The sequence below is a fragment of the Cyprinodon tularosa genome, unplaced genomic scaffold, assembly GCF_016077235.1.
Source record: "Cyprinodon tularosa strain WSP-4 unplaced genomic scaffold, ASM1607723v1 ctg30, whole genome shotgun sequence".
Classification (NCBI taxonomy): domain Eukaryota; kingdom Metazoa; phylum Chordata; class Actinopteri; order Cyprinodontiformes; family Cyprinodontidae; genus Cyprinodon; species Cyprinodon tularosa.
The window spans coordinates 6,010,493-6,032,109 of NW_024039008.1; the positions used below are offsets into that span (position 1 = coordinate 6,010,493).

The 21,617-nt window shown below is 39.6% G+C and overlaps 1 protein-coding gene across 4 annotated transcripts in view; it reads left to right on the forward strand.

The window, feature by feature from the left end:
• LOC119787656 (arf-GAP with coiled-coil, ANK repeat and PH domain-containing protein 2-like) overlaps window positions 1-14,174 on the forward strand; it is an 87,676-nt gene extending 73,502 nt beyond the window's left edge. For 2 of the 4 annotated variants that reach the window (XM_038291634.1, XM_038291636.1), the window contains 10 exons: window positions 749-818; window positions 918-1,012; window positions 1,387-1,589; window positions 3,211-3,312; window positions 3,902-3,994; window positions 4,444-4,682; window positions 4,846-4,955; window positions 5,028-5,138; window positions 8,275-8,336; window positions 13,354-14,174. In XM_038291634.1, the coding sequence (XP_038147562.1) occupies window positions 749-818; window positions 918-1,012; window positions 1,387-1,589; window positions 3,211-3,312; window positions 3,902-3,994; window positions 4,444-4,682; window positions 4,846-4,955; window positions 5,028-5,138; window positions 8,275-8,336; window positions 13,354-13,457 (1,189 nt within the window). In that variant the 3' untranslated portion in view covers window positions 13,458-14,174. The remainder of the gene's footprint in view (window positions 1-748; window positions 819-917; window positions 1,013-1,386; window positions 1,590-3,210; window positions 3,313-3,901; window positions 3,995-4,443; window positions 4,683-4,845; window positions 4,956-5,027; window positions 5,139-8,274; window positions 8,337-13,353) is intronic. The other 2 variants (XM_038291635.1, XM_038291637.1) reach the window with 2 other exon arrangements.
• Window positions 14,175-21,617: the final 7,443 nt, after the last annotated feature.

Genomic DNA, 21,617 nt, shown 5'->3' on the forward strand with positions numbered 1-21,617 from the left:
ACGTCATTGAACAGCGCTGACGACCCGGTGAGTAGCATATTTTAAAAAAAGAACGTTTAAGGTTGTTTTAAGGACATTATCGGACATGCACTATGAAAGCCATTCTAAAGCAGCCAGGGGGGGATTCTAAATGAGCCAAAAAGCAGAGACAGGAGCAATTGTCAAAATTTTGGTGTCGATCATTCGATTTCATCCTGGACACTACAGAAAATGGGCTAAAAGTGTTAAAAACCGAACTTCTCCTTTAAGAATTATGCAAGATCTAGACTGTTTAAATATGTCTACCTGTGTAAAGAATGAAATGAGCACATATGGATTAAACTAAATGATTCCTGTTTATGTTAGTATTTACTCTGCCCTGTAAGCGTAGTTTTCCTAATAAAGTGATTTTCTTAATATGACATCCTTTAATTGATGCTGCATTGCCTTTAATCCTTAGAGCAAGGACTGCAACTAATGATCATTTTCTAATTTATTAATCTGTCAACTATTTGTTTCATTAGTCAGTTAATAATCGGATAGCAAAAGGTGCCTTAGAGAAGATTTTTTTACACAATTAAACCGAAACTAAAACTTTTTCACTGGAGTTCTGCATAGAGCTTATTGACACACACATAAGATTTTAATCCTAAATGCAAAATGTATATATTTTTTGTATAATTTCTGCTCTTAGTGGGTTGCTCTGTCAATTAGTTGACAATCATTTCAATAATCGATTAATCCTGATTAATTCTTGTTCCCCCGGCAGGAGTCTGGGGGTTCATTTCTCCAAGGTTCGGTCTTTGACTTTGGATTCATGGGAGCCGGAACTGCTTAAGGTTTGTTGGTTTAATAGTTCAACTCAGGTCGTAACCCTTCTGTGAAACAGATTTCTATTCAGATTTATGTTAAGTGTCTCCATTCTGAAAATTTCACAGTTGATGTGTGAGCTGGGAAACAAAGCGATCAATCAGATATATGAAGCCAGACGAGGAGAGCTAGGAGCCAGGAAACCCCAACCAGGAGACCCCAGGTATAAAACTCTTCTATACATGTTAAGATTTCTTATTCCATCTAAAAACTTCTACAGCCCAAATTTTGAATGTGTTTAATTGGGATACTATTTAGTAGATTAACACAGAGTGATGAATAATTGTGAGAAAAAGGAAAGGACATTGATCTAAAACTGTGTGCTGGTAATCTGACCCTGAAAAATAAGGACTGATCTTATCTGTCTAATCTAGATTCCTTTGATCTGTTTTATTTAGAAAAACAGGCCAAACCTTAAGTCTCTATGTGTACATATATATCTGTGTGGTCTTAACTACATGTGAATGCATCATTTAACTATAAATACATTAAAGTTTGCCTGCATGAACCCAACATATGTGTTTGATTTGCCCACAGACACGAGGTGGAGGCTTACATCAAAGCCAAATATGTGGATCGGCGCTACGTCCGCCGGCCGTCAGACGAAGAGCTTAGAAACAAAGTGGTTTCTCTGAGCAAACAGGAGAAGAGGCTGAGCAGCAGCTCCGACCATCTGCCTCCAAAACCGCCCCCCTCTACACCCAAACTCCGCCCAGGCTCTCAGGTCTCAGGACAGTCGGGTCAGTGCTTAATAGAAATTAAAACACCATGTAGTTTTTAACAGACGCTGCCACCAGTTTGGGTAAAATCATATTATGTTTAAAAACTATAAAATAAAAACCTATTCTCCGGTTTTTGTTGTTGGAAGTAGGGATACAACAATCCACAGTTCTTCAATTTTAATCTGATTCCAATACTTGAGTTTTGATATCTGCAGGTCCAGTTTTTTTTTTAATGACAGAGCTCCATTTACTTTGATGTTGATATTAGGGATGGAACGGTTTATGAAAACCATCCGAACCGTTCGGTTCGACTGTCTCGGTTCGGTTCGCGTGTGTTGCGTTCGGTTCATGCGCTGCTCCTTTTTTTTCATAGGCGAAGCGTTTACACTCCAGAGCAGAAGGTGGCGGTACTGCGACTGCAAGCATTGTGCAACACGTTTTGTTTATGCTAACAGAAACATGACCAACATGTCATGCTAACCCCGAAATCCCACATACTCCGTCAGCGCTCCGCCCCGCTGCGCTCCAGACCGTCTGCACAAAGCAAAGCCTACAGCCTCCACTGTGGCTCCCGTCCGCTCCGCTCAGAGTTCCTTGGAGATCGTAGAGGGCATGCGCGAGATGATTAAATTCAAAGCAGCAAAACATGCGGAAATGATCCAGGGTTTCCGTGGATCATAAAAAATAATTACAATTCACTATTTTTTTTTTTTTTTTCATTAATTTTATTCATTTTTATGGGATTTCGGTGTAACAATCAACATATACCAAACCAAACCAAACCGAAAACCGTGACCACGAAACCGTGAACCAAACCGAACCGTGGATTTTGTGAACCGTTCCACCCCTAGTTGATATCATTAATGTTGATTTTTTTTTTTGTATCCAGCTGTCATAAACTCCTCTCTACAAGCAACTATGATATCTATGAATGTAAACATGTTTATCCGTGCAGGCAGCTTGAGATTAGGAAGAGGAAGTCGATAAAACAGTGAATGATGTTAACAGGATAAATTTCATCATGAAAATTCTTGTAAAGGTTCAAACTGACTGCTGACATAAACAGATGCCCATAAAAAAGAAAAGAGAGAGATTTTTAACCTACCGGTACATTCATTTTCTTATAGAAATAGACTGAGCAGATTGGCCTCTTTGTATTGGGCCCATTTTCACCAATACCAGATCTAGAATGTTCTTTAATATATCTGGACTGATACAGATATTGATATCAGTGCCTCTCCTGTTAGAAAATGTTACTCTGGGTTCAGATGTGAGAGGATTCTTTTTTTACTTCAGACTCGCCAACAGAAACACAACATGTCGACTAGCAGCTTCGTGGTGTTTGTAGTCCACCCATCGGCATAATGTGTGTTCTCTGTGAGCAGCGTATGTCTGCAGCCTCTTTGCTTCGCATCGCTTTTTGCTCTCTGTCTCTTCCAGTGTTAGCCTGTAGTCTAACCATCTGTTCCCCTACCTTGCTCTCTTCTTTCTCTCCTCTCATTCCTTCTACTCTCAAACCCTCCATTCCTTTCCTGGCTGTTCTGTGCTTCTGGATTAAACCTCTTTATATTTCTGACCTCAAAACTCTCCCCACTCTACCTCGCCACTTTAACTCCGCCTCCCATCCGCTCTTGCGTAGCTGCTGCCTGCGGCGTAGAGACCCGCCGTGACTCTCTCTTCTGTCCCGATGAGCTTGACTCGCTCTTCTCCTACTTTGACACCTCCTCCAAGCTCAGGAGCAGTAAGTAATAAAAGCTGAGTATTTAGCTTGCTTCCCATCCACCCTTCCTCTGCTCTTCCTTTCAGTTAAACAGTTTTGGGATTAGCTGCCATTGTTGCACTCTTTCTCTTCCTTCCTCATCCAGAGTCATGCTGTCCTGTGAGCTTTGCAGATCATGACATGTTTGTGTCTGTTAAGGAGGAGGGCAATATTTCTCTCACTAAAACTGGACCTGTATCTGCATCATCGTTTGGTTTTTCTTTTTCTTTAATTTTTAGGGACCGGGATCTTAAGGTGATGGAGGGAGTCTATCATCCAGGGCTTTGTTCTGTGTTGACCATCAGTTTGTTGTTGCCAAGAAAAATATTAGGTGCAACTTCCTGATCCGACTGTAGATATTTCCATAACCCCCCCCCAAAAGATGCTGCATCTTCAGTAAAGTACATGAAAATATGCAGTATTAGGAGAAAGTAACATCTGCTGTCTGATATTAATCATCATTAATTAAAAAAACTCAAGCTGGAAGCTGTACCTCTTATTTTTTTGTCTCTTTGGCAACAACAGCTTCCTGTTGCTCCACACATGGTGAATCAGACTGTTTGTTTTCCAGTGAAGAGCGCCGACAGCGGCATTCAGAACAGCGCTGATGGGAGCAGGGAGATGCTAGTTCCCGTTGCATCCAGTAACAGCCTGGCAGACGCAGGTGAGAGACAGCGCACCACTTTGGGTTGTTTACATTCTGAATAAATTCAAACATCTGTTTTTGCACTGCAAAAATGATCTCAAAATGAGTCAAAATGTCTTAAATTAAGGGTATTTACCCTTAATTTGAGCAGGTAAATAAGATGATTTGCTAGTGGAATTAGTATTTTTACTCTTAAAATAAGGTATCTAGTTAAAATGCACTTGAAATAAGAATGCAATTGTTTTTTCTTATTTTAAGTGTAAATTGTCTTGTTCCATTGGCAAAGTGTCTCACTTAAATCCTTAATTTAAAAAAATGCACTTATTTTAAGAAGAAATTACCTATTTGGATTTCATTTTTTTGCAGTGTTGAAAGTTAAATAAAAATGTGTTAAAAAGGTTTTATATGCATTCGCTATTTATCAAAGAACTGGTCAAACATGGCAGAAATCTTTTTGCATTTTCCAGAAGCTGCAGAGCCTCCACCCATGCCCGCCACTCTCCCGGCAGCAGCGGCGGCGGCGGCATCCTGTAAGGAGGTGGTCTTCTACGAGCCAAAGGAGTACAGCCCGGGGCTGCAGCTCTACTGGGCCTCATTCGCCCGCAGCCTGCCGGACATGGCTGAGGCTCTGGCCCACGGCGCCGAGGTCAACTGGGTCAACACCGAGGAGGACAAGAGGACGCCGCTGATCATGGCGGTGCACGGGGTCAGTGGGACAAGAAGACATCCTTCCAAATTTTCCCAGTTGTGATTCATTTCTTAAAAATCCAGCACATTCTGGCTCAACAATGTTCTAAAAATCTGTCTGTTTGGTCAGATTCACATGTAAGTTAAGCTTGGAGAAATACTTTTTCTTATATCTCCTCCAGGGCTCGCTGGTCACCTGCGAGTTCCTGCTCCAAAATGCAGCCAATGTGAACCAGCTGGACGCTCAGGGCCGAGGACCGCTGCACCACGCCACCATGCTGGGGCACACAGGGTCTGTTCACAAACGCTCCTTCGCTTCTCATGCCTGAAAACATCAGATTGATCTAACGTGTCTCTATTACAGCCAAGTGTGTTTGTTCTTGAAAAGAGGAGCCAATCAGAACGCTGCAGATATCGATGAGAAGACGCCCCTCAGCATCGCAGTGGAGGCAGCAAACGCAGACATCGTCACCTTGTGAGTTTAATTCCTTTAAATGAACCTCGTTACTTCGATGTTCTGTTATACTATAAAACATTTACATGCTTTTCTTTAATGGACACTGATAGGATAGATCTGTATAGAATAGATTGTATAGATTAGAGTAGTAATTTGCATGTTTCCAAGCAATACAAGGCCTTGTCTATATAAAGCCTCAAACTCGCTGCGGATCCAGACATTTGAATTGAGAAAGCTTCCTGGAGGGGAACCAACTGCTCAAAGACTCATATTGGACCAAGAAAACAAAAAATAAATCTGTCTGGAGCCGCAAAAATGTAAAAGTCTTATATAAGGCTGGTATGGCAGCACGGGCTCCAAGGGTATTAGACCACTATAAAAAAGGGACTACGTGAGCTTAAATATATAATAAGCATCCATGATTAAATGTTTATCCTGGAGCAAATGTCACGTAGTAGCATGAGGTGATGAGGGAGCAGTGAACGCTCTCACCGCGTGGAATTCACCCCGCGCCGCTTCACCATGATATTTTTATTTTGAGGATTTGGGGGGAAAAAATTCACGTCCCTGCATCAGAGCGCTACCTGTTTAATCTGTGTCCGTTTTTTTCATGCTTGACACAAAACTAGCAGCAGTAGGGGACTTTTGGAGATGTAATCCACTTCTTAAATCTATCTTTGCTCCTTATTTTTTCAGAACTTCTGCAATCGCATTCTCTCACTCACAACTTTGTGATCTGCTGCATATTTAGTCTTCCCTGGGAATGCCTTTCCAAATGACAATTTTTATTATTTAACAAATTCTCGTGCCAAAGCAAAAAATGCCGGCAATCCTCCCGCATTGATAATGAAAGCAAATGATTTGGTCCATTCTTTGAATCCTCTGTTCTCATCAGGTATCTTCCTTTTTTTCCCTTTGGGCTCCATGGCCCAAGACACACCCGCTGCTTTCTTTGCCTGGTACTGCAGCACGCTGAGACATGTGTTAAAGGCTTTGACCACTGATCGCTATGGCTATGATGCACATTTTCGTTGAAATAAATGTTTACATATATTGTTTAAATTGATTTATTATACAAATGTTTACTGCAAAAAAAAAAAAAAAAAAAAAATTTCAAAACTTTTTGAAAAAGCTCCAGGGAGCCGCAAGGGGGGAGCTAAAGAGCTGCATGCGGCTCTGGAGCCACGGGTTGCCGACCCCTGGTCTAATTAGTGTAATAAAAAGGTTGGAATAGTCTTCCAAAGCACCACATTGTAAATATATTGGAACGGAAAAGACAAAGCATTAATATGTTGTTGAACCTTCCATTAGTTAAATATTAAAGGATATAGTGGAGGATGTTCTTTTTCTGGGTGGATCATCTAAATAAGCGGTAGGGATGTAAGTCACATCCATCATGGCGATTCGATTCAGTATTGATTTCCTGACCCAACGATTCTATTATTTTGGATACTCAAGAATACACCGGAATTTAATTCGATTAATGTTTTTTTGTTTGTTTTTTGTTTTTTTACTTACACCTTACATGCTAGACAATGTTTCAAATTTAAAATAAATCAATGAAAGCTGTAATAACATTATGCATTTTATTTGAGAAACAACAGAAAATAACAGAAGTAGAGAAGTAGCACTCTACTTATTCCTATTAAAACCTAATTTACTGAAAAATAATAATACCCCTGCGTTATAGATTCTGAAAGGCTTTGCATCAGAAAATACTGCACAAAATCAGTAGCCTGACGTAGTCCGACTCAATTCTAGTCAGAATATGAGTCTGATACTGCTCCATAGAGCTGTGATTATGGGGCGTGTTTTGAACGAACCAGGAAAAAAAATGCCTCTGCACTCAATTGGATAGACCTACAACCAATAAGAGCAACGGAGTGCGTGACGTATGTTAAGCGAGGCATAGTTGTTGTCAACAAAAATCAAAGCGTGCAGTTGCACGCCTATAATAAGAAGATGAGCCTTGATCGCGTTTCTCTGTTCCTCTTTTAAAATTAATTTGCTGTCGATATCTTCTAGAACAGACCTAATAGCAGAATCTACTCACCTAAGCTCTCCAGCGGCAGCCATTATTGTTGTCACCCAAGCGCGCTTTGGTCACGTGGTTGATTACGTTACTGTTGATCATCTGTCCATCATCGTATAAAGCCCGCCCTGACAATTTGATTGGATCGCCAGAGAGTGGGCTATAATACTCGTGCTACTATGGAGCAGAACCAGACCGAACTTCCCGACCTCAAACTTTGTGGGCGGGACTAAGTTCGGAATGGCACCCATGCTACAAAATCAGTGCAATGAGTGCAATTCAATACCTCGGCTCCAGACGTCCCGCCCCCTCCACAGACGCTCCGCTGCTCCTCTCCCAAATTGTAGCTGACCGCAGACAGGAGGCCGGCTTGTTTTGTTTTTATGACCAAAATGGCGGAAAACAACTCGTGAACTTTGACCCGCTAGAAGAGCGAGGTGCGCGAGAACGCTGGGACCCTTTTCCCACCTGGATCTCCGCCCTTTTTGGACCTCATGTCCCTCCGTCGTCGGACTAAACTCGCCCCCACTTCCTCACCGCCTCGGCCGTATCTAGACCCACAGCGTATAGCACCACCACAGCACGGGAGGGAGAACTACGTCCAGGAGCAAATGGATAAAAATAGATCGGAGGAAAAAAAGAAAACATGAGTCGATACTCTTGCGGACGTATCGATGCATCGGATCGTCGGCTGTTGGATCGATGCATCGATACAAAACGATTATTATTTACACCCGTAATAAGCGGCCCTCCTAATTGTCAATCATTCTGGTGATATATATACGTAAGGCCGTCCTACGTGCTCATCCCCATTTTCTCTTACCTGTGGTGAGTCTGACATAGTGGAAAAATGCAAATCTTCTTTTGCAAAGTAAGCTTGTTTGAGCGATGCAAACAGCACCTTTTAAATAGAGCGTGCACGAGGAGAAATGGGCTTGTGCACGGTTTTAATAGGCGTTTCCTGTCGGGAGGGGGTACAGGGTTTTTCATATGTATTTTCTTTTGAAGTGAAGAGGGCGAGTCTTTCCAAAGATTTTGGAAAATCGTCCGGTATACCTTTAATGTTTGTTTTAGGATTCTGTCGGTTTGTGACCTCTGACTGTATTTTTTTTTCCTCATCAGGTTGCGGTTGGCCAAGATGAACGAAGAGATGCGGGAGGCGGAGGGGCCCTACAACCCATCAGGTCAATATAACTCCAACAGCCCCACTGAGATGCAGTACAGGAAGTGCATGCAGGAGTTCATTAGCCTGCAGCTCCATGAATCTGATTAGCGGTGTTAAAGCCGAGGCTTCAGGAAGAAAACAGCCAGACAGAGATACCAGAGAGTTAGCTGAGCCTCCTGCTCTACATTTATCATCAGGTAGACGGAGACGGTGACAGCAGAAAGCCATCAAAGCTGAACTCTGGAAACCCAGTGACCCTTCCTCTATGTGACTGTTATCATTTAAAATAGCACAACACACAAACAAAATGTCACTTTTTTATTCTCTGTTGTCTTAAGATGCAGCCGTTCCATGAGTTTAAGAAGTGCTTCTATAACTTGGGAGCTTTTATTTTTAAAACGAAGCCAAGCATCTGCCTCCGACTGGTAGTGACACTGACTTCATTATAAAACTTGGCAATAATCTAGACTTTAGAGCCCAAACTTGCATGGCGTGTGTCTGTAAACTATAAACATCCATTCTTAGAGATGATCCACATTCCAGTCGTCGTTTTATGCAACTGCTGTACCTTCTGTCTTGTGACTGTCTGGTTTTATTTTAAGGTCTTAATTACTTGTTTACTTGTTTTTATGGTCAAATTACATGATGCCGTCTTGCTGTTTTTACATGCCTGAATACAAAGAAATCTATTTTAGAACAACTTTGTTTTATAAAGTACCTTTAGGAAGCATGTTAAAGCTATTTTCACTGAATATGTTGGGAAAAGACCATGAATATAGATTGTGAATAACAGAGTGTAGAGAGTGACTGTAGAGTGTGGGTATTCATACCCTTTTTTTTTTTTTTTATGTTGTTGTTGCTTATAGGAAATCATAAATTGTAGGAAAAAAAGCCCTTCGGCCAGAATGTTAGTGGACTGCTGATCCGTCGCAGCTCATTTAGGGATGATGAACCGATAGCAATAGGCAAATAAGACATGAATACAGATCTAACTGTAAATGTTTTCTAAATCACTCCCTACGTATAGCTTCTCTTCATTACAGTAAAGTGGGAGCTTTAAAACTTTAACTTAGATCAGAGTTTTCAGACAGGCTGCAGAAGGAGGCGATCCTGCAGCTCCTTCTGCTGATTGAGATGTAGCCCAGTTTCATCTCATATCTTTTCTTCATGCTGCATAAAAACACCAGAGGGATCCTGAAGCACTTTCAATAAGAGGGGAAGCAGCGCCCCCTGCTGTTCAACATGTGATGTTTATCATGAAAGATGTAGGTGGAGCGTTTACTGTATCTGATCAGGATTTCTTTAGGAAACAAACATTTTGCTGCATGTGGTGACCACTAGAGGGCGACAAAAGCATTTTTTGTCTTTTTTTTTTTTTACATTTAGACCTTATTTGTAAAAGAAAATATTCATTCAGTGCCTTAAAAAGTATTTATTCCTCTAATAGTTCACATTTCGGTACGTTATGGATGCAAAGCTACATTTGTTTATTGGGATTTCTATGTGACAAACCAACATAGAGCACAATTATGAAGCAGAAGGAAAAGGAGGACTGTAGATGTTAAAAAACAAACTAGGGGGGGTTCAGTTGTATTCTTTAGCTTGAAGACTTAGGGTTTATTTCTGCAAGCTTTGTGTATGTAATACATGAAGTTCCTGCCCATTGGACAGATTGCATTTAGCACATCAGTGTCGCCACAAAAGGATTTAGGCTCCAACTTTGACCTCACAGTTCAAACACATAAATAAACTTTAATTTAACTATTTTATTTAAGTCTGGGGGAACATTGTCACACTTTTAGCTAACAGGTTTTGTAAAGTCTTTATTTCCATTCATTCATCTTCCTATTAACCATCTGCAGCTTCTCCTTTCTTGCTGATACATGCATCATGATGCTTTCATCTCCTTGCTCAATCTGGGATGTAGTTTACAGCTTCATCTACAGCCTTAGATTTCCTGCAGTGTTTTACATGTAGGACACAAAGGTTCTCTATAGTCTCTATAGCCATGGCTCACTGACACAGAGCTACATCGCACACTTATTAGTTGAATTCTGAATTGATTCATTTCTGTAATAAAATTGAATTACATATGTCGATGTGTTGGATTTTCATGCAAAATCCCAACAAAATATGCTGAAGTTAGTAGTTCTGACAATCTAAGGGTGTGAATACTTTAGCAAGGCACTGAACTTTCATGTTAAAGTTTAACTTTGCTTATAAATGTGTGACTTGGGTAAAAGGTAGGAGCATTGAGTGTTTAGAACGAGCATGTTGGATGTCAGAAGATGCAGGTTTATTCATTGATTCTACCACCTTGTTGCAGAGCTCAGCTCCTCTCTGTCTGTTTTAATGAGTTGGCATAAAAAGCAGAAGAGCGGTTCTTAATCTCAGGGTTTCTATTGAAACTCAATTTCTGCAATAATTGTTATAAAACCAAACGTTTCAGAATGTCATGTTGTGATTGTCAGACTGAGAACCGCTCTCCTGACATGAGGGCTCTCCTTACTTATCTTGCTCTCTTTTTTTTTTTGTATTCTGCTTTTTCATTTCTCACCCTCCACCCCAGTCTGTGCCTTCCTTCTGTTTTCTTTTTTTCTTTGGGGTACCGAGGCCAACACAACTGTATTTTTGTATATAAACTCCTGCACTTTAATCACAATACAGTTGTTGAGGAAAATGAAATGTTTGTTGGCTTGATTATTTCTCCTGAGTTGATTTGCTCTTCCTTAGCCCAGCCTTGCTGGCTCTCCTCTCAAACGCTCTCGGTTCTTCTTTTACTCCTCTCTGTGGTTCTGTTTCATTTTCCTGAGCCGGGGCGACACTCTTAACAGGTAGGGGCAACTTTTTCTCTCTCTGCTCTTGTTGATGCCGCTGAAACCTTCCTCCTATGAGATTTTTGACTCTGATCTGAGGTACTGAGGAGTCTGTGTCTTACAGTCTGGACATTCTAGTCCCGTGTGTCTAGAAATATTTGTACTTTCAGACTTGATTCTCTTTTCAAATGAGTAGAAGTTGTGTTTATACTTAGATTTGTTTCCCCCAGCTGTCCTTCATCCAATCATCCATTCTTTAGTCTGTCCATCTTTTCCTCTCTGCCATTAAATTTAGCTTAAATTCTAGTTTACTTAAAACCCAAAATGGGTTTGGTGATGTTACAAATTACTCTGGTTAAAGAAAAATCACTTTATTTAGCTTCCCTGCAGCAAAATTAGAATTTAGAGCCCTACTTATGATTAACCCTTTATACGGTAAATTACCAATTTTGATCACTTGCATACCCCTTACAAATGGAGTCCCCCCCGTCCCTCAGTGAGTTCTAGAAGCATAAGATCTATATCCAGCCATTTAGCAAAGATCCTGCTCATGGCTGTACATCTTATTTTGGCATTTGACCAATTAGATGAGCTCCTTGAATGATATATTACCTACTTTAAATTAAGTTGGAAAAAAAAGTTAAAAGAAATGTAAGCAAAAAGGTAAAAAGCTAATTGAAAAGTTAATTAGCCTAAATAATCAATTATTTTAAGGTTTATACACTAAAAAATTTAAGTGCCAGTATCAGCATTAAAGCTTCTAAGGTTATGTTGTACCAAAAAAAATGTTTTTTTTTTTACTCTGTTTTTCATAAATTTCTATTAGAAGCACTTTTGTTATTTTTCTTAATATATTAGGGCAAGTTGGCGTTTCTTTTTATTACACTGACATTAATTTTTGACATCAAAATATCCATATTTTTTTAATGTTCCAAAGGTAAAAAGGTTACATTATTGGCTTGAGATTTTGATTTTCAAAGTATTTCACTGAGTGCCCTATAAAGTGTTAAGTGGATCAATCAATCATTAACATCATTGTTAATGAATTAAGTAATTGATTAATCCTTAAGTAGAGTAGGAAGTAACTCAGATCTGTATATATTTATATTCATTTTGCTTTTAAGACGAACAACTTTCTGCTTTAACCAGAGCTTCTCAGATTGTACTTTTAACTGGTTAAAATTTTAAAGAAGGAAAAATCCTTTGCAATAAGTTACTTCATTGGTAAAGAAAAAAAAAGATTAACATTTCAATCGATTACTAATCAAATAGCAAACTTAACAGTTTCCTTGACATTATTATTTATTATTTTTTCATTTTAAAGCTACAGTGTGTAATAATTACAGGGATATACAGTCAGAAATGTAATATATTATACATAACTATGTTATTTATCATCATCTACGAGCTCAGCCTCTTAACCTTAATATTTGCGTTGCCTTAGAATTCGTTATTTATAATTACATAGGAGCGGGTCTGGCAGCCATGGAGGCAGACATCTTTGCGCTACGGCAGCGCAGAGCCAACAAACTAGCGATTGCGAGACCGCCAAAACGTCACAACGATGTAGAAAAAATAACGGGTATATTTATTATCTTAAGTCTACATGAAATCTATACCCTACACAGACTAATGAAATACTATCTGTAAAATTATCTATGTAAACAAACCTCATCACTTGAGAAGGTAGGTGATGCGGACGTCGTGGAAGACATTTTGTCCCGTAACGCTCGCCGTACTGTTGGGGGGGAGAAGCGGTGGGGGGAGATGTTCATGTTGCTGCAGTCTGACCGCTAGATGTCGCTAAAAGTTACACACTGTAGTTTTAAATGCAAAATGTTAATAATAATATATATATATATATATATATTTTTTTTTTTTTTTTTTTTTTTATATATATATATTTATTCAATCTTGGTATAATTACTGCTCTAACTGGTTTGCTCTGTCAGCTAAAGGCATGTTTTAGAGTCTATAATCTGGTTTATTAGTTGACGATTATCTCAATAATCTATTAATTTTATTGTTTTAGCCATAGATGCAGCCCTACCACTAAGCTATAAGTTGTGATTCTGAGAGACTGAAGAATTTCTGTAATGAAAATCAATCTTTAGTTGATTGTAGAAGACGGATGGAAGGAAACAGAGTCAGTATGAAGATTAGAAAAAAGATTATCTTTCTGTTCTACTGTGTTGATGATTTTTTTGCTTTTCTTTACAGGGGATGAAACCTACCAGGACATCTTCCAGGATTTCACCCACATGGCCTCGAACGACCCGGACAAGCTCAACCGCTACCAGCAGTACGACCCTCAGAGACCCTGATGCTGCAGAAGCGCCGCTGCAGCAGAGGTCAGGCTTTCAGCACTAGAGAAACCTCCGCTTTCCTCACAGGATCATTCAGACAGGTCCTTCAGTTTGACCCTCTGCAGTCGGCCAATGGTACAGTGTTAAAAAGGATCTTTGTGTGCGAATGTGGAGCAGGCGTCGCTCTGTGACTAAGTTGAACTCCTCCCGTCCTGATGCGTGAAAAGGCTGCATGAGAGAGGTTCTGAATGACTGCTAAAAAAAGAAAAGCCCTGTTTGTGCCGTGGAACATCAGCACGTTTATCCTGCACCCATTTTTACTGGATTTGCACCAGTGTCCTGAAAGCAACCTTTTAAATACGCGATTTTAAAGCAGCGATTGAATCGGGATTGTAAACGATGAGTTTTAATGTGCCTGTAGACTGTGAGGTCAGAAGGGTCGGGGGAAACGTTTCACCTTTAAACTCGTGAGCCTAAATGTTGTGGATAGTTAAGAAAACATCAGGGTTTTAATTATTTTTTTTTTACTTGATCTTTTTTCTGTTTTTGTTCCTGTGTGCAACTCAGCCAAACTCTGTTTATTGAAGCATCTTTTGTTGGAAACGCTAAAACATCACTGATAAAGCATTAAGAAAACAGGCCAGACAGCAATGAAAGGGTGAAAAAAAAAACTTCCCGTCTTCCACATTTCTGCAAAAAAAAAAGTGCTTTCATGTCTTTATTTCTGCATTTATTATTTTCATTAGAGGAGGAACTTAAGCGGGTTTAAATCATTTCGAATTTCATAAAAGTAATTTTGATTGTGAAGCCATGTTTCCAGAAATCAATTCAATTCAATTCAATTCAGTTTATTTATATAGCGCCAAATTCACAACACATGTCATCTCAAGGCACTTTACAGTTCAACCAGATCAAATTGATACAAAGTTTTCTATCTAAGGAAAACCAGTTGATTGCATTGACTCATTGACTCAAATACAATCCCCCACACTAAGCATGCTTGTAGCGACAGTGGAGAGGAAAAACTCCCTTTTAACAGGAAGAAACCTCCAGCAGAACCAGGCTCAGTGTGAGCGGCCATCTGCCGAGGCCGACTGGGGTTCAAGGAGACAGAAGCAGAGATACAAAAAGCAGCTGTAAAAGGCGGCCCCGTCCAGGAAACACACAGCCAGGCAGACGAGCTCCAAGGCAGCTCCCATGCCAGAGGACGAAGAAAGCACATCCACTCAGTCACGGTCAGAGAAACAGGACCACACTGGAAAACAGGCCGATCTCCAACATCTATAAACAAGGGTGTTGATAGAAGCAGCACAGCTGATGAAATCAGTTCAAACTAAGAACGATTTTGTCCTGTAAATTCTGATTTCTCTTTCTATTTGAAGTTTTCTGTGTAGATTTTCTGTCTATTGCAACATGGGATACACTTCTTGTACATTTTGTACAGATTATTTCAAATTCTCAAGACTGAAGTATGAAGTTAGAGGTACTTGAATGATTTAAATAAGCTTTTATACATGCTGATCTTTGTATCCGTTGATAACCATAGCAATTTTTTATATGCTTGTATACATGTGCTGTATAATACACCTGTAATAATATCTGCAAGGTCTTAATTACACAGAAAGAATTCATTTCTGGTCGTCTCGTCTGTTTTTGCTTCGATTGTGCAGGAATGCATGGAAAATACAGCTTTAGTTTCTCCAACAGCATCTTATCTGGGATTCATTAATGCAACCAAACTGCTGAACTTTGCTGCTTTTATGGGTAAAATGCAGCCCAGCGTTCTTTAACCCTGGAGATTAACTGTTCTATAAAGCTTTCTAAAATCATATTTGGACTTATTTAGAGTGCAGCTGTGATTCCTTCAATCATCCTGCAGAAAAAGGAGTTTTGGTCAAAAAAGAAAAAAAAATCTGGCTTTCAAAGAAGTTTAGCTGCAGTTTGTTTTAAAGGTACACTATGCAACCGGTGTTGATTTTCCAGTGAGGCTCCCTCCAGAGGGCGAAAGTAAAAGTGCACTGTCGTAAATATGCTCAGCTGTTCTCCTGGTTTCTCCGTCAAGCCAGGCGCGGTTGTTTTGAGCTTAGCAGCGAATGACTAACGCTGCGTTCACACTGGATGTAGCTGGCGCGACAGAAGCAGCGAGTTTACATGCAAAGGTCCCGCGGCGCGTTTTGAGCTGCAGGCGCAGCACATCTGAGCGGCTGCAGCAGCGCGTCGGGTGCGTTTAACGCAGGGAGAGAGACACAGCGCTGATGATCACTGCTCTTAAACAGTTTATTGACGCCTAAATTAACTTAAAATGCAGAAATCTGCCGGCAGAATATGCAGTTTGGATTATTTAGATGAAAAACACCTACCAGCTGCCGCGGTGAACCGCTGCTGAAGAAGGGATCCATACTGTCGGCGCCCCGCTGGTATGTGGGGGTCTGAGCGGCTCCGACAGAAAAAATATTGAAGGCAGGATAATAATCTGAATGAACTGACTGCACTGATTACGTTTTCAGGTGTATTTTCTCACTTAAACACATATTAAAACTACTTTATTCCCACTGATCACAGTAAATATAGCTGCAAGGCAGAGAAAGGATAGTGAAGCTCCGCCCAACGCGCCTCAGACACACTTTTGCAGCCAGAGCAGCAAAGCTGCTTCAGCCGCGCGTCAGTACTAACTGGTACAAGCAGCAAAAATGAAGCAGCAGACGCGATTTTGCTGCTTTTGCTGCGTGAACGTAGCATAACTGCACAAAGATTGCCACTGTGCTAGCAACGAGAATGCTTTTAACTGGGGGGTGTAGCAGTTCTCGCCGTAAAGCAAGACTGACTCTCACTAGACTTCTGAGCCTGTGGGTGCGGGTCGGTGCTCCTGCAGTTGCAAGTGCAGTATTTCCCCCACAGACCACCAGGGCGGCCGAGAATACCTTTGTTCAACCTGAAATGACTCATTTAGTCATCCATAACGTTATGGAACACATTAATTAACTGAAAAATGTTGCATAGTGTCCCTTTAACTTCCCCTCAGAAATCAGAGTTCAGTTATTCCATACCTCTTCTGCTGCCAATGCCAAGAAACCGAACCTATTGTCCATTTGATTGTAAGAATTAGTTTTGTTTTTTTCATTTTCTCTTTTAAAAATCAGATTTCATAAAAAAAAAGGCAGACTTTTTTTTACAGTAAGCTGCATTTTCCAATTTGCCCAGCAGAGGGAGAACTTCTGTCCCTCTCTTCAGCCTTCTCTCTAGCTTTCTGCTTCTAAAGTTGTTTTTTATTATTATCATTTATATTTTTGCCCATCAGTATATAGTAATGAATTAAGTTTGCAGTTATATTTAGAGATAACATAAACAACATTTTTATACAGCTTAAAGTTTTTAAAACACATGTTTATGCTAAACTCATCATAAGGAATTGTCCGAATAACATGTTTTTATGTATTCGTGCTACGATACAGTAGAATAAGGATGTTTTTTAAAACCACATGCTTTGTTTTTGCTCTTTTGTTTTTTTTTAACTGTGGTTATTCAGTTTTTAAATAATCCCTCATTTGTTTGATTGTTTCTGTTGTTAACGGTTCCTGCAGGCCTCTCATTAACCTCTCAATAACTGAAACGAGCAGTTTATTAATGTTGCATCTGTGCCAGCTGACATGAAACCCTACCCTGTGCCCATTAATGTGTGGCACAGCCTCGTTCCTGCTTTAATAATCCCAGGGTGTTTATTTCTGCAGCTATTTAAATGAGAGGCCTGCAGGGCCCACCACAAACTGCGCCGAGTCGGCCAACAAATGTGTTTAGTCTGCTGCTAAGCTAATGTTCCTCACAACAAATGCTTTACTTCACCGTAAACACAAAGTGTAGCTCGGCTGCTGCTCCTTCTTAGCTATCCTAATGATCAGAGGTGAAATGAAGAGGATTAGGGCCACTGAAAAAAAAAAAGTTAACTGATTTTAAATTTTATTTCAGTTTAACATGAGGGAACAAGTCAGAATTCTGATTTTTTTCTCAGAATTCTGACAGCTAACAAACATATTAGCATCAAGCCGTAGCCATGTCTGTTTTAGAGACTAGCTCTCTTGTTTTAATGAACTTCTGCTCCTCCATTAATGAGGGGACTCCTCGGGCACGTAAAAAGTTGCCTAATTCCCTTATTTTCCACCAATGTGTTCCTGTTCCTCTCAAACAACTCACATCTTTGTCAGTGAAGCTAAGTGCTTCACATCTCTTCCTTCATGGTGCCCATCTACAGTAAGATCCAAACTTCTGTGATTAAAGTCAGAATTCTGACTTTTTTTCCCCATGTTAAACTAAAATAAAATTTAAAAATCAGTTAACTTTTTTTTTCTTTTCAGTGGCCCTAATTCCGTAGAGGTGGCTGCAGGGCACCAGGCTGCTCTTATGCTCCGGCTGCTGAGCGTCTCCAGCTTCAGTCCGGACAATGCATTCCCACCTGGAAGTCGTCCTGGAAATATGTGAAATATGTTGTGTTAACTGCATTTCAGCATGGCTGAGAGCTTGGAAAGATTATCTGATTTTTGGTTAAATGCACGACATGAGGGACTGCAGCAAAGATGTTAGGAAAGTTTTCCTGTTGCCTGTTTTCCATTAACAGTTTAAAATCCAGCCAGCCTTTCTCCCCTTACCTGGTCCAGCCTGTCCCATCACATCCTGCTCGAAGCTCCTCGCTTCGTTCGCTCTTGCGCCTCTTCCAGGAAGTCTGCGGTCCGCTCGCCTGTGGAGAAACAAAGGAGACGTTTCCCCCCATAAAAACACCACGTGAACTAACGCTCAGAGGGCCAAGCTCCCATTAATCCTGCTGCGACTGCCAAGTGCCCAAACTGTGGAGCGCAGTCATGTTAACAAGTCCAGCGATGACTGAGGGCTTATTTTCTTTAAACAAAGGAAGCGTGCAGGTGCTGTGGGATTAGATCATTTCAACAACTTTACATCCAAAACCCAGGAATGTTTTATATGTAGCAGCTTGTTTATGTTGCCTCTCATCAACATACTGACATATTAATGCTGTTCAGTGTGAATGAACGATGATTAGTGAGCGCTTTCTTCACTTTTCTCCTCAGCTGACTCAGATTTTATATTAGCTGAACTAAAGTACAAATATCTGTAGATGTGGTTTTTAAGATATCAACTGGTTTGACTTTGTCCTAAAATAAGGTTAACATGTGTAAAAGTAATCATATCTCATTGATACACGCTGGAAAAAAAAAATCAAAATCTAGATGAGTCATTTTTTTCTTAAAATAAGTGCATTTCTACAAATTTACACTTAAAATAAGAAAACACAATTGCATTGTCTTATTTCAAGTGCATATTTTTTTGCATATTATCTTATTTTAAGAGTAAAAACACTAATTCCATTGTCAAACTATTTAATTTACTTATTCAAATTAAGGGTAAATACACTTAAGATATTTTTTCCTTATTTGTAGAATGTTTTTCCAGTGCACTGCAAAACATTAAAATCCAAATAAGTCAGTTTTTGTTAAAATAAGCACCTTTTTTCTTGAATTGAGGAGAAAAGTAAGACACTTTGCCATTGGAACAAGAGAATTTACATTTCAAATAATGAAAAACAATTGCATTGTATTATTTCAAGCACATATTATCTAATTATCTTATTTTATAAAAAATACTAATTCCATTGGCAAACTATGTACCTACTGAAATTAAGTGTAAATATGCTTCATTTATATTTCCATTGTATTGACTAAGAGCCTTTCTTATTTGGTAATGTTTTCACTAAATGTGTTTTATTGGGATTTTCAGCAACAGTAACACATGTGAAACAAGAAAAAAGTGGAAAGAAAAAACATATTTTTTTAAACGTCAATCTGAAAAGTGTGGCCTGTATTTGTATTCCGTCCAGGCCAAAAACCTTCTATACTTCTTATAACCTGGGGGGTAAAACTGCATGTGTTGGTTTTTATTTCTTTATAAAATAACATCAGTACATTTAATTGAGATCCATATAACCAGAGATGGCAAAAGTACTCACTTTCCGTACTTGAGTAAAAGTACAGATGCTTGTGTTAAAAAATACTCTGGTAAAAGTGAAAGTACTGATTAAACTTCTTTACTCAAGTAAAAGTAACAAAGTACAGGCTTGTAAATTTACTTAAAGTATAAAAGTAAAAGTAGAAACCACTTTTTTCATGCCGTTGCCTACATTTTAAATGGATGTCTGCCAATAGGACTAGATCTCCGTTGTGTTCATTTTCAATCATCTCGTCGTCCATGCTACTATGCTAACGCCACCGCCACCAAGCTGCAATGATTTGCCGCCAATGAATACCGCCGAATCTGTCCATTCATCTTGTAGTGGTGCGTCAAATGCAACGTAGATTCCCATCCAATTAGATTGAATTTGGTATTGATGACGTGAAAAATAATAACGGTAACTCCACTGAAATGATTCACAACTAAAGTAACGAGCCAATTTTTTAAAATGTAAGGAGTAGAAAGTACAGATATTTGTGTAAAAATGTAAGGAGTAGAAGTAAAAAGTAAAGTAAAAATATCAGAAAAATCTACTTGAGTACAGTAACAAAGTATTTGTACTTCGTTACTTCCCAGATCTGCATATAACTAATTATATATCTATATAAATTCTGTATTTATGTCCAATTTTGATAAATGAATTATGCATTTAAATAATTATTGAATAAATTCTTTGTATTATGTACCATTTAATTAACTTAAACATTCAATTGTAAAATGCTAGATAATTAAATGGAACATTAGGTAAATAAAAAAAACATGACAGTAAAAAATAATTAAATAAAACTATATAGATATAATAAAACCTTTAAATAAAAAACAATTTCATTTAAAAATTGATATTTAGTTAAATATGAATTATTTACAGTGAAGTAATTTAGTGAAAATGTATTTTAGGGCATCTTCAGTCTGATGAGTTCTATTTTGGGGTCCTGGGTTGAAATATTTGGGGGCGTCTAGAAAAACCAATGGAGGAGGATTTTCAGAGATTTTATGATGTTTTCTAAAATGCTGTTAATTTCACACCGTCCAGAAAAACCCACCTCTGTCTAATCAGAATCAAACCTTAAAGGCCTTTGAGGTTCTAGATGTTTTCCTGTTGGATGGAGGCGGGTCTTTGGGTTTTATTTGGACCTGCAGTAGTTTTTCCCTCTTGGTTGTGTTTACCGGATCTTTGCGGATAATGACTCACTGTGGTTCACTGGACTCCCAAAGCCTTAGAAATGACTCGTTAACAATTTCCAGACTGATAGACGTCTATGGCTGCTTCTCATCTGGTTTTGAACTTCTATTAGGATGATCTACACCTTTTATTTTAAGTTTAATGTGTTTTTTATTCTACATGCAAAGTTGTGGATGGTAAGGGATTTAGATGAGTTTTAAAAATATTCCCTTCGTTTGATGCATTCACATGAAGGAAGGGAAAGCAGGTTTTTTTTCTGTCGTTGATTTAAACCATTGTTAAATAGATCAGATTTTCCACGATCATCCTCTGGTTTGTAAAAACCTGAAGGAGAAACAAGAGCCTTGGGGATCTGGTCATGATCCAACACATGAAGGATTGCAGTTTGACAAACCTCCCACCCTCCTGTTAGAGAAGAGCCGTCATCCTGTCAGAAACGCTGAAAAACATTTGTGCTGTTGTGGTCTTCGCCTCCTCAGCCCTGGGCTTCGGTGTTTACACCGCCGGCGCTCACAGCGAAGAACACAATGACTCAGCTTTCATATTGTGCAGCGGCCTTCTGCCGAGAACCCAAACAGTCCTGCCCGTTTTCTCCAAATGCTGATGATGAATGAACGGGTGGCATGAATAGGCTCAGTGTTAACAGCACATGTTGGTCTTCATGCAGCTGTGGTTCGTACCGAGCTCTGCCTTCACCAGCCTGCTGTCCACCCTCTGCTCCCTCCTTCAGTTTATGTCTCTGCTGCTTGCTTTCCCAGAATGAACACGCCTCGTTTTCCTCCAACCGGAGCTTCCCTGGAGACCAGGGAGCAGTGAGGTGTTTCCAGCAGGTTTCCCCATCTGAAGGGAAAATGGGCCTTTTCCTCCAGCATGCCTCCCCTCCAGCTGTCACACACCAGGGTTCCTTCACAGCCTGGGAAAGGCTGGAATCTGACTTTTTTTAATATATATATTTTTCCAGAAAGAAGTGTGGAGAGAAAATA